The 12,497-nt window shown below is 36.1% G+C and overlaps 1 protein-coding gene across 2 annotated transcripts in view; it reads right to left on the reverse strand.

Annotated features, from left to right (window-relative positions):
* The window catches only part of necab2 (N-terminal EF-hand calcium binding protein 2), a 70,418-nt gene that overhangs the window by 20,191 nt on the left and 37,730 nt on the right, over positions 1–12,497 (reverse strand). For both annotated transcript variants that reach the window (XM_043264021.1, XM_043264020.1), the window contains exons 6-7: positions 507–643; positions 42–166 (exon numbers count right to left, since the gene is read on the reverse strand). In XM_043264021.1, the coding sequence (XP_043119956.1) occupies positions 42–166; positions 507–643 (262 nt within the window). The remainder of the gene's footprint in view (positions 1–41; positions 167–506; positions 644–12,497) is intronic.

Here is a 12,497-nt window from a genome sequence, read left to right on the forward strand (position 1 = left end):
TATGGAATAATAATGTTTTTTTACTAGGTTGATCACCTCACCTGCACCTGTGTTGATGTTCCTCACACTGTCCTTTGAACTGACTCTGTTGTTGGGAGGATAATCTGGCACCGGGGCCTCATAGCGCCTATCTGGGACACGTGGGCTGGTCTTACTGGGGTAGGATCTAGGTCATAACAGGGAGAACAAGGACAAGGAATATAGATGATAACATTTTTAGCTGAAATCAACTAAACAGTGTTTAATTCCATTAGAAGTAGTTTTTTTTCATAAACAATTTATAAATGTATGACGGCAGCCAAATTTTCATCAATTTTTAATTCCATACTTGGGTGAGATGTCAAACCTGCTCTCTTTTTATTATTGTCCACAAGTCATTTGTGTCCTACAATTACTGTAATGTAATCATAAAGCCTTTGCTAAATTGAAAGTCTACATAACTTATGGATACATTTATGTCCTAGTGGACATGTATGTTGATGAATGGGACAAGCTCTATTTCTCACCCCACTGATGAATGCTGTTCGTCGATGGCATCCACAGCACTCTCTACAGAGTTCAGCAGAGACTGGATCTGATTGGCTGATTCCTTCAACAGGAAGCGGGTCACAAACTGCTCAACATTGGTTCCACGTTCATATACCTGCAGTGAGCGAGAGAGAGAAAAAAGAGAGGGGATTGAAGCAGAGAAGACAGATGCGAGCACATCAGCAGTTTTCTGAGGATCTTAAGCATGTATATTTGATGAAGTTCTGTTTGAGAAACTCAAGTGAACTTTGCCCCAGCTTTAAGTAAAACATCCAGAAGTGCAAATCTCCAGAGGGACCCTGGGGATGAACATGTCTGGAATGAGCTCAAAGAAACAAGAAAAACAAGATGCGGTTCATGTAGGCAAAAGCTCAGGGCGAGTTAAGTTCTGAAAGCTTGTAATGGTATTGGACATTAGAGGAGCCAACACTCATTGATCTGGTGACATTTTAACCACTTCCCCAAACACTCAAGGTCTGTTTTACACCATAGAGGCATAATGTCACACAAGGGTGTTGTATTGAAAGAAATACACTGTGAAGGTGTTAAAGACTATGGCCCTGAAGCCGCTTTAGTGCTGAACTTTAAGCATTATTATTGTACATAAACACATAGATTCTGTCAAATGCTCCCAGCAGCCACTGTGGAGTCTCAGATTAGAGGTTTCCAATCTCTCAACCACAAATCTTTTTTTGCAATTTCCTCTTAAATTCTTGATTGCTGTTCTATCTAGACATTGTCAGGATGGCAAAAAAAAAAAATAAAGCAACTCTCCTGTAGCGGCCAAGACTCTAATCCTGGGCATTGTAAAAAACGAGTAAACAGCTAGTCTTTCGCTTGCTCAGTCATTGTCCATTGGCACTGATATTATGCACTGATTTGCAGAAAGATCGCCATGGTCAGCATTTTAACCAACTCTGGCCTTCACTACTGATCGCAATTGAATATCCAAATGGAAAGGCAGCATTGGCAAGGAGTAAAATTGGACTGCAGTGCTGACCTCTGTAAGGTATCTCGTAAATTATGCCGCATTGCCATGCAGACTTAGGATGACTGTGTATAAAAGACCATAACAGAAGGAGTAATAAAGGAAACTGGGAGCGCTGACACTCTGCAGTACTCCGTCAGTCCAAGAAAACAAAGTAAGTGAGTGAAGGAGAGAGGTGAAGTGAGGAGTTGTGTAGCCTAGTAGTTAAATTTAAGAGCTGGAAATGAAAAGCCTGCAGGTTTGATATGGCTGAAAGGGATAGTTAACCCAGAAATTGCATTTTATAATTTACTCAAACTCATGATGTTCCAAATCTGTACAACTTGACTTCTTTTGTGTTCCACAGAGGAAAAATTGTTGTTTTGGACCACGACTATTATAAAACAAGCAAAAATGAAGTTCTTAAAATATCATATTTTGACCCAGTGCAAAGCATATTTTGGCATTAAAATAGTACTGGCAGGAAATACTAAAGACACGCAGTGAAGAATTAGGGCTGAAAAGGCCTGGACACAGTTATATTTGCACCTAGCTGACCTTATTAAATATGCATTTGTAGGAGTTTTCCTTTCAGACTCAAAATTGAAGAGATGAGAGCATTAAAATGAATCATGCAATGCAATTTACTTACATTTGCGTTTGACAAATTACATTTATTTGCGGCATCATTTAACTGCCAAAAAGCATATCTTAAAACAGGTGTTAATTTGTGCAGCTCTTTGTAGATTGTGCTGGTCAATATGGAAATGATCTGGTGGCCTCTCATGTGTGTATTGTTAGTAAATCAGAATTTTTCCTCCCATCGACACTTTGGAATTGAGCTCTAATGCTAATTTTCCCTGTTTAGTAAATATGAAGCTTTGTGTTCTGCAAAAGAAAGAAAGTGGCAGTGTTGGGTTCTGCCCCTTTAAAAATGTGATGCCTAAGAGCGTAAATGATTCGGGGTCATTAAAAAAGAGAAACAATGCACAGCACGAAATTCACAGGCATGTGAAGACTTAAAATTATATAATAACATCAAAATTGCTTTATATGTTGATTCTTTCTTGATCCCAGTGTGGTGATCAAATTTTATTGCTGTTTCTGAGTCATTTGTGGTTCATGTAAAGGCTTATTGAGATCGCTGTGAAAATGGCAAATGAGGGCGAGTAAATGATGACAGAATTGTCAGGTTAGGGATGCACGATATATATCTGCACCAACTCTATAACTGATCATTTATTTGCTAATTGATTATTAACACTGTTAAATGTAATTTTTATGTAATCCATAAATCACTATAGATTTTTTATATTGTACACTTCAATGTTAGCAATTGTTCAACTGCACTATTTAAAATCATTATTATTTTTTTAAATTTTTATTTAATATGAGCAATATTGCTTATCAAAAATAACATAATAATAACATTTTGAATGCTTTATTGTATATTTTTCATTTTAAAAGTCTTTTGTGTTTTTGACATTTTAATATTAAAGATTATATTGCCTATATGTTTATATAGTATCTATATGGTTATAGGATGTTTTAGTTTATTTTACATCAAGTTAAACTAAATTAAATTAAAATTAATGTTTTTAACCTTTTTTTTCAGATAATTCTTTTTCAATGTTTTATTTTAGTTTCCATTTTAATTAACTAATTATGCTCATACCCTGTAACCCTGTTTCCAAATTTTTTGTAACATTGCATAAAAAGTTGGATAAAAACTGTGGTGACAAATAAAGATTTTTTTGTCATGCCCACCTGCCTGAACAAGGAGCCTCCAGGTGGTGTCGATGGCGGCTGGGAAGACTCCGAATGATTTATGCTAACAGTATGCCAGGTCAGCGGCTCTGCACTGCGTTTTAGTGCCAACACACTCCAGCAAGCATGGAGGCAGGGCTTACTGTCCATGCCAAAATAAACAGGACTTCTCAACATAACTGGCAAAACAAATAACTTTTCAATCCTGCAAAATGCTTTATCCAAATAACAGCATTGATGACTCTAAAAATAAATCAAGCAGCAAAACAACTAACCTCAAGACATCTATACACACTCAAAACTCTATATAGCCATGACAGACCTTTAATGAGGTATAAATGTGTTTAAATTGTCAGGAAAACACCATGCTTGGAGCAAATCTAATGATTTGGTGCCCAGACTGCATGAGTACATTAGGATATGGGTTTTAAACCTCGGTGTCATGAAATATTCATTCTTGTCTATTATGGTTCCAGCGACTCATATACCCAACCACAAATGTACAATTGGTCTGTTACCCTTCTGTAAAATATGCTCTAGGCACTTCTGAAAGTGTGACTGATAAGGTGAATTACTGAATAACAATGAGTGACATACTGGACAAAAGCATCCCGAGACACCTGTGCTCAAGCCAAAACGTAAATAGTCCAGTAGAGCATTATTGGAGAGAATATATGTCAAAAAAAATAAAAACATAAAATGAAAGCGCTGACAACTAACGTTTTTTGTCCTTTATGGAGCAAGTATTAAATATATTACGCATGGTAAATGCAGACAAGTGGATAGTACTGCTACTTGCACAATATTTCAAAGTTCAAAGAAACCCTCATATCAAGCGTAATAACCGGTGCTGATCATCTTAAACAGCCATCGGCAAAGGAACCAGAATAAAATGGCATATTATAGTGGGACCAGTAATTTGACTGATTTGTCCCAGCCTCTTTAAACACAATTTTGCATATCACAAAATGTTGTTGCTAAGAAACATATTGACTGCTGTTGCTAGGATACGATTAATTGGCTCATGTCTGAACAGAGAATGTCTAGTGTGTTTTTGTCTTAAAATAGATTAAAGCTTACAGTTATACTAACATATTTACAAAAAGTGAAAGTCACACCCCTGTATCTGTGGACAATGCTGGCTGATAAAGATACACAGATACTGTGCCAGATAATTATAAAACATACAAGCATTTGTTCATATCCATATCCATTACATTATACAATATATTAAATTACTGTATATATATATATATATATATATATATATATATATATATATATATATATATATATATATATATATATATATATATATATATAAACTTTTAACTTTACAAAGATTCATAGCTACTAAACTAAAAAAAATATTTGACACACTGAGGAGTTACTCACGTTATTTTGCCCTTCCATGCATAATAAAACAATTTTAAACGCATTCTAAAAGTAGGCTATTTAAAATAAATGTTACATAAAATATGTTCAATGTAATTTGAGACAAAATCTTGATCTACAGTCTTTGTTGCTTCTTGTTCTCCAAGTACCAAATTAAAGAGGGTTAAACAGTTCTGCAGAAAGGGTAAACAACCATCCCAAAATTATGGAGCACAACAGATGCAGGCAAAGGTTTTCTCCCACCTACAGTCTAAACCTGCGGCTCAACCTAGTTAGACAAAGCTTCCGAGAATTGAGAGAAGAGATTCAATCACAATCGCATTAGCCAAGCCTGAAAACAGAAGTCATGGCATAATGCAGTTATTCAGCCAGGGACACATCCATTCACAGGCCCAAATCACAGTTGCTGAGACTTTACAAAACCAGGATTAAATCCCAGTCTGGTAGAAAATGAAGAGATGAGAACACAGACTTCCTATTGTAGGAGAAGGATGATCGAGCTGTGCCTCCATTATTGTCTGAGAGTATGTTGGAAATGGGTTGTTCAACACCACAATATAAAGACTTACACTTTGATTTCTGCTGTTCGATGCAGGTGTCTCAAGCATCCTTCAGTGTGACGCTGAAGGTTTATCTACTCTAGGCATCACAGCATCAGGAACCCAAGCCTTTTGGGAGGCTTCCATATGTTCCAGCTACCACATTTTCACTTTCATCTCCCCAGAGAGAACAGTTTAACCCAGAGTCCTTTGACAGACTCACAGTTAGGATTTTATCCTTTAAGAATAGATAAAGTGTGACACTGCAGCTGTTAAAGGCAGCGAATGTATCCTTTTAACAGACGTATAGTCACGCAATCAGCTATTTTATATGTCTCTGACCCCTCTGCAGTACAATCCAGCTGGAGGGTTGGAAGTGCATTTTAAGATTGTTGTTCCTAGTAAACCTGTAAGAAAAAAACCCATCATTCTCACCTTTTAAATGTAAGTTACAAAGTTACAAAGTCTCTCTGTTGATCCTTTCCAAAATCTATGCAATAATCATTTCCAACTTGCTTAGTTGAATTACGGATCAAGATTAATACATCTGTGTTTGCAGAAACATAAATTCAGTAGATTTAATTGCAAACAGCAAAATCATTTAGTAATAAAAAAGAACAATATGTACAGCCAAACAACAACAATCTTCATTGCCAAATATCCATATCCCCCAAGTGTAAGAATTCACTTAAGAGAAAGCACCATATCGTAGATCTTTATTCACAAACCTTATTAGATCAGAACACTAACTACCTGTCAGTCAAATCCTCTGTGGGTTTGACCTTTATGGGTTTGACATTTAGATTCCTGAGGGCATCTCTAGAGGATAGGCTTCATGGCAGGCTTATAGAGGAACTTGTATAAATAAGTTAATTCTAGTTTACCTTAGAGAATGCACAAGAACAACAACAACCAGTGAACTTGAAAGTGCAAATCTTTATTCACACCCCACAGGCAGTGGGTGGCATCTGAGAACAATGTTATTCTCAAGCTGCAGCCACCACCAGCAAACATGCACAGGGCTTCTAATTATAATCGCCTCTTGCAGAGTTTTCCAGGCAATTTTAATCAGGCGGCTTGATGCTGAGGAATTATCATCACAAAGACAGGACTCGGTGTAACAGTGACAGCCTTTGCTTTTGACGTTGAGGAAACACAGGTCCACTGATCTCTGTCAGGGTGGGAGCATTTCGTAACCGCGCTGATTGAGACAGCGGTTGGGAAATCTAGCGCTCCAGCTGTGTTTCAATTGTGCCCACCTCTATAAGACATAATGGTGATGAGGCAAGTAATACCGCGCTCAAACACAAACCATCATCAGTGTCTTATTCAGCCATCTCTTCTTTCTGATCCACACAATTCATAGATAAAATGACACAGGTTACTGTCAGTAAAAGAATGGTTCACCCTATAATTTACTCATGTTGCTGCAAACTTGCATGATTTACTGTCTGCCGCAGAACAGAACAAGAGTCATTTTGGAGATGCCAGTTTCTCTATGTTTCTTCAATAGATAGAAATTTATCATTAAATCACTTACTCAGCAATGGATCCTGTGCATTGTGTGGAGTGAATGAGTGCCGTTAGAATGAGCATTTAAACAGCTGATAAAACATCAGTGACTCACACGACTCTAATTGATCAATTACTGCCAAGTGATAAATAGTATGTTTGTAATAAACAAATCCATCATTAAAACCTCTGTCCATAATAAAGTTTCTCTAATGAAAGGTTATGAATGAGGAGAGAAATATGCACAGATTAAATATTTATAAGCAGAAACAGTTGAAAGCTGTTCCACTTTTAGAGTGTTTTGCAAAAAATTTTAAACTTAAAAGCTCCAATATTATCTTAAAGGGCCCCTATTTTAGATTTTTTAAAATTACCTTTCATATAGTGTGTAACACAGCTGAAAACATCCACACAGTGAATTAAAACATCCTGGAAAGTTTCAAATATGAAGGCACACAAACACTGCTTTAAATGAAATCGGTTTGGAAAAATAAATCGTACAAATCGTTTGAGAGTTGTTGAACAAAACCTGTTGTTTGGGACTCCCAAAACCAAAATGTGAACCTTTCATAACCCATAATGGGGGTGTTTCAAATGTAAACACAGCCACTATGCTAAGACTGTCTACTACCAACTAGTAGCTAGTCAAGAGGTAATCAAGCTTACTTTTTGGATTCAAATAACGGACTTAAAAAAAGTTGACCAGTTTTAACTTTTTTTTTAAGACTAGCCTAAGCAGTTTATGCAACTGGCCTTATTTCTTCATTTGCGTTTAATGGAAGAGAGAAAGTCTTTGACAGGCATTTAGTTTTTGTCCAAATTATTAATTTTACTCCGCAGTACAATAAACAGGAGGAGGAAGGGCCACTCACGGACATCGTTCTTTACACAGGCAGTGAATTTCACCAGCGATGACACTTAATGAAAAGCTGTGTAAGAATCGGGCAATAGAGTTCACGATTCTCCAGCTATAAAATGCAGTCAGAGACAAACAACTAGGGCTGTGGACTGCACTTCATCATGAAATGCAGCAGCAAAAAGATTTATAGAAAGTGCCTCAGAAGTTTAATGAACAAGTGAGGACAAGCGCTGTGGCAGCACTTCGCTCCGGTAGGGCAGGCGCGGGAGCCACCGCTGTGCTAGAGCGCATGGGCACAGGCTGCCATTCACACACTAGCAGTGAAGAGATGAGACTCAGGACAGTAATGAATGACAGACGGCAGTTCTTAAAGTGCCTGGAGCTTCACATGTCTGTGAAATTACCACTTCACATCACCGATACAGGAAAAGGTTCGAGATGGAAATAGTGGAATATATTGGAAGGGCTGCAGCAATCTGTTTAATGTTTAAATCAGTGGTGCACCTAAATGAAAATTCTAGGATGGAACTGAAAAACTAAATTAATGGTACACTAACCCGGAAACCAAGTGTCTGATTTTTCATTTGCTAGTTGCATTGACTAAATTATTATAACATTGGGGTATTCTCCTGTGCCGTTCTGCATGACTTTGTAAATAGAGGCACAACTGTCAGGGTTTAAATCTAAATGCTATCCACAAAAGTCATTCATTTAATGTTCATTGAAGTTAATGCTTATTGCATGAATGGAAACAAAATAAATTTGAACAGTCATCACTAGCATTGTACAAGATCATTAATTTGGAGTTGATGGCATTTTTGTAATCAAAAGTACAGTAAAAATATTAATATTGTGAAATATCATTACAATTTAAAATAACTTTTCTATTTTAATATATTTTAGAACTAAAAAGTTTATTTATTATTTATTTATTAAGACAGTCTTCCGTGCCATATGCTTCTTCAGAAATCATTTAAATAAGCTGATATGGAGCTCAAGTAAGATTTTTAATTATTATCACCTTTCAGTGTGATTAAACATGTTGTCATTAGTGCTGTCAAATAACTAATTATGATGAACTGCATCCAAATTTTTTTTTACACATAATATATGTGTGTATGTGTATATTTATTATGTTTATATAAATACACACTCATACGGTATATAGTGCATAGAAAATGTACACATACAGTATATGTGAATAATATATACATGCATAAATATACACTATATGCGCACATCTAATCTGTAAAAAATACTTTATTTTAGATGCGATTAATGTGATTTAGATGTGATTAATTATAATGACAATATATATATATATATATATATATATATATATATATATATATATATATATATATATATATACACTAATATAAAACTGTGTTAACTGTGTTATGTGACCAGTTCACCTGAGGTTCAACAATATGTAATTCTGTATTTTGCTGAATTTTCTGTATTGGAAAATCAATAAACCAAGCACTGTATCCCCTGCAATACTTCAGTAAAACAATGATTAGAATATGAAAAGTTTCCTGTCAACTGATCTACAACAATTCAATTCAGCAGTGACATTCAGAATCATTGGTGTATCCCACTGATTTCCTCTCATTGTCTTTCTATTACGTCCATGTTGCTGCTGCAAAAATCTGTCATTCATTCAGATGCAGATGAAACCATAGGATGTTAATTTAAAATGACTGCGACAAATGGATCTAGAAGCCGTTCTCATGTTGCACAGCAACTTACTTCAAGTTATGCCAAGCCAGAAAGGAAAGGAGTATTTGAAAAGCAATTCCATAACATAAGGCAGCTTGGGACATTGAGCCAGGCTCATTAGCACACAGCCTGCTCAAGGATAACATTATGGCAACATGCAGAATCTGAATTCCAGACTCGCCGTCTCATAAATATTCATTCACACTGTGGAGAAAAGCAAGGGAGGAAAGAATGAACCTGCTCATTGTTTGTGCATGGGGTTTTTTTTATCCTGTCCCCAATGCTAGGTATTTAAATCCTCTAACAGGCCAGTAAACAGCCTATACTGTATATGACATATGTACACAGCAAGTGTATGAGACTGAAACCCTGCACGCTAACTGAATCATCAGCAGCAACATTCCAACGAGCTCCGAATTAAATTATCTCCAAGCATAGTGTTAATGCACCATAGTAGTTTCTAGAAATATGAGTAAACGCCTCTGTATACTGCATATATATGATACCGAATCCACGGTGCTCTAAGGTCCATGATGCTCTCTACCTTTGACAGTTTTGCACTCTCATATTCTTATTATAAAACATGAGTTTAGACTATAACGCCAAAAGTATGCACATATGCATCCCATTTAATTATGAAATTTCTGTAAACGACATATAATGAAAATGATAATATATAATGAAAACATTCTGAATGACAGCTTGTGTGTGTTTGACAGTTTAAGCACAATAAGACATGAATGAGAATTTATTTTTGTACACATGCTTCAGAAAAAACGTATATATCCGTATAAGTTCGACCTGATATGGCTTTGTATGATTACAACTTAATATTTAATTAAGCATTTTATTAGCTTTTTTAAGCCACAATATTCATCTTAGTTTTCAAGTATTATCTGGTAGACAAATAATGCAACATCCTTTAACAGGTCTATCTTATTATATATTGCAGAGTGTAACATGGCTGTAATATGTTGAACCACTTTATATAATGACCATTAAGGCCAATATAAAGCAATTAAGGCATAATTAAAAATGAAACAGGATAAAAAATGATGCAGGTAAGGGAGTAACTTCCCAATAATATGAGTGCAATAGGCCATAGCAAGTACATAGCAGTTATTAAAAACCTATTCAGCAGAAGACTTTAACTTTAACAGAAGTTATACTTTGCACATGAAGTTGTTTTTAATCTAAAACAATTTCTTATATGGAATAGGCCAGCATATTTAATCATAGAAATGCTTCTGTAGAAGTACTTCTTTCTTTAAATATTAGTCTTATGTGTGTCAAACAGTTCTACAGTGGATCACAAGGTCAAAGTAATAGTTATAAGTTATATTATAAGTAATAATTTCTTGTATGGTCTTTTACCTCAAGTTTACACAAGTAATGAGAAAAACACAAAATTATCACAATGGCACATACGTTACAAAAATTGAATTAGGCTACAGATATATTTGTAGTATGCTTAATGTGTCTTAAGCATGCTGTAGTCACTAAATGAGGACATCACACAACTGGAAATTTCTTTCAGGAATTTTTCAGGAGTCAATTGTTTTGTGAAACAACTGAATCAAAAAATCAATAATTTTAATATTGACATTTCAAAGAAAACCCGAAGTCGCAATATGCCAAGCTCTTTAAGCACGCCATATGATGTTCTTCAAAATAGCCCTCAAATGCCATAAGTGGTTACCAGGGAAACTAGGTAACCGGGGTGACATTGTGCAACCAGAAACAAATGTGCAAGTGAGAGTGACTGAACACAGGAGGTGTGTAATATATGTCTACAATATAACAATGGCCAAACCCCTTCACCTCAGGTCAGCATGAAATGAAAGGGGAGAGAAGTTCTGCAGCATCTGCGGCTAAGAAAACATTAGTTTCAGGAAATGTCCTTCACCTCTATTTGGGACCTCAGATTTTCACAGCAGGGGTCTATGAGAAACTCTATGTATTCACCAAGTTTATATGGCAAAAGTTAAAAATGTTAAAAGTTCTTAAAGTTAAAAATGGCAGTTTATATCTCACAGATTTATGGATACAGAAAGTAATATCGTCACTTCACAAGCTTATGGTACGTCTATATGAATAAAATGAATAATGAAGACAGCTGATGTGCTCCATATAGCCTACATCTATCCAGTCATCTATCCAATCTCAGGGGCTTACGGTGATTTAAAACTGAGAGGAAACCTCGGGGACCAAAAACCTAACACTGTCCACCACAATCCACAATCCTGCCAAGAAAAAAAACAACTGGAAAACTGGTATAAAACATACCCCAGTCCCCATCTACCTGCCAAAATCCCTTCCTGTAAGCATAATTACTGTTTGCCATGTGACAGGCTCATTAATATCAACTCTGGCATCAAACAAAGGCTTCAGAGTGCACTGCACAGCCAACCTGTTCAAAACGCGACAGCTCCCAGCTTGGCATCCTAATGAACTTCTGCATTTACATTTTAAACAACAGAAACTCCTACAACAACTGTGTTTCATCCACTGACAAGTGTGCTCATTTTAGCGCATGAAAAAACACACATATGGCACGTTACTTGAAGCAGGCAGAAATGAGCTAAAAGGAAATGAGCAACTGAACGGAAACCGAACAGAACGATTTGAGAAGAGATGATATAAAATGTTTAATCTGTGTCAACTTCTGTGTCATTGTTAACACTGCTAAACCCAAATCTTAGCCCCAAACAGAAAAAAAAACCCTGAAGAGTAAGCGTTCACTATTTGAAGACTTAACAAGAAGCACTGAATGTGAATGTCTGGGCAAAGTCCAAGCTCTTGAACTAAGCAGCAGCTAATGAGAAGAGCTCATTAAAACTGTGTGTGCAGGACAGGCTAAGGAAAGATGAAATGTGTTTAATGAATTCTTGCTTTTCTTTTCTTCCTATCATCCTCCCTCCAATGGCATCCTGCTTTAGCCACCTTCAGTTGCTAAATGGCCAATTAAAAACATGTTCTTGAAGTATTAAGCTTCAGCACACTATGGCGGGGGGATGATGACTCTTGTGCACTTTTCTGAAAAAACAATTGCCTTTATTTGTTTCCATGATAGGATTTTTGACTTTCTTTTCAGTTGCAGAATTCCCTTTAAGTGTGAGGCCGTGAAGGATTTCTGACGTTTTAATTGCCGTCATTCTTCGTATTTACAACAATAAATCATGCATGTTTTGCGAGAGAAAGAGAAAGC

Source organism: Puntigrus tetrazona, chromosome 18 (assembly GCF_018831695.1).
Source record: "Puntigrus tetrazona isolate hp1 chromosome 18, ASM1883169v1, whole genome shotgun sequence".
Taxonomy (NCBI): Eukaryota; Metazoa; Chordata; class Actinopteri; order Cypriniformes; family Cyprinidae; genus Puntigrus; species Puntigrus tetrazona.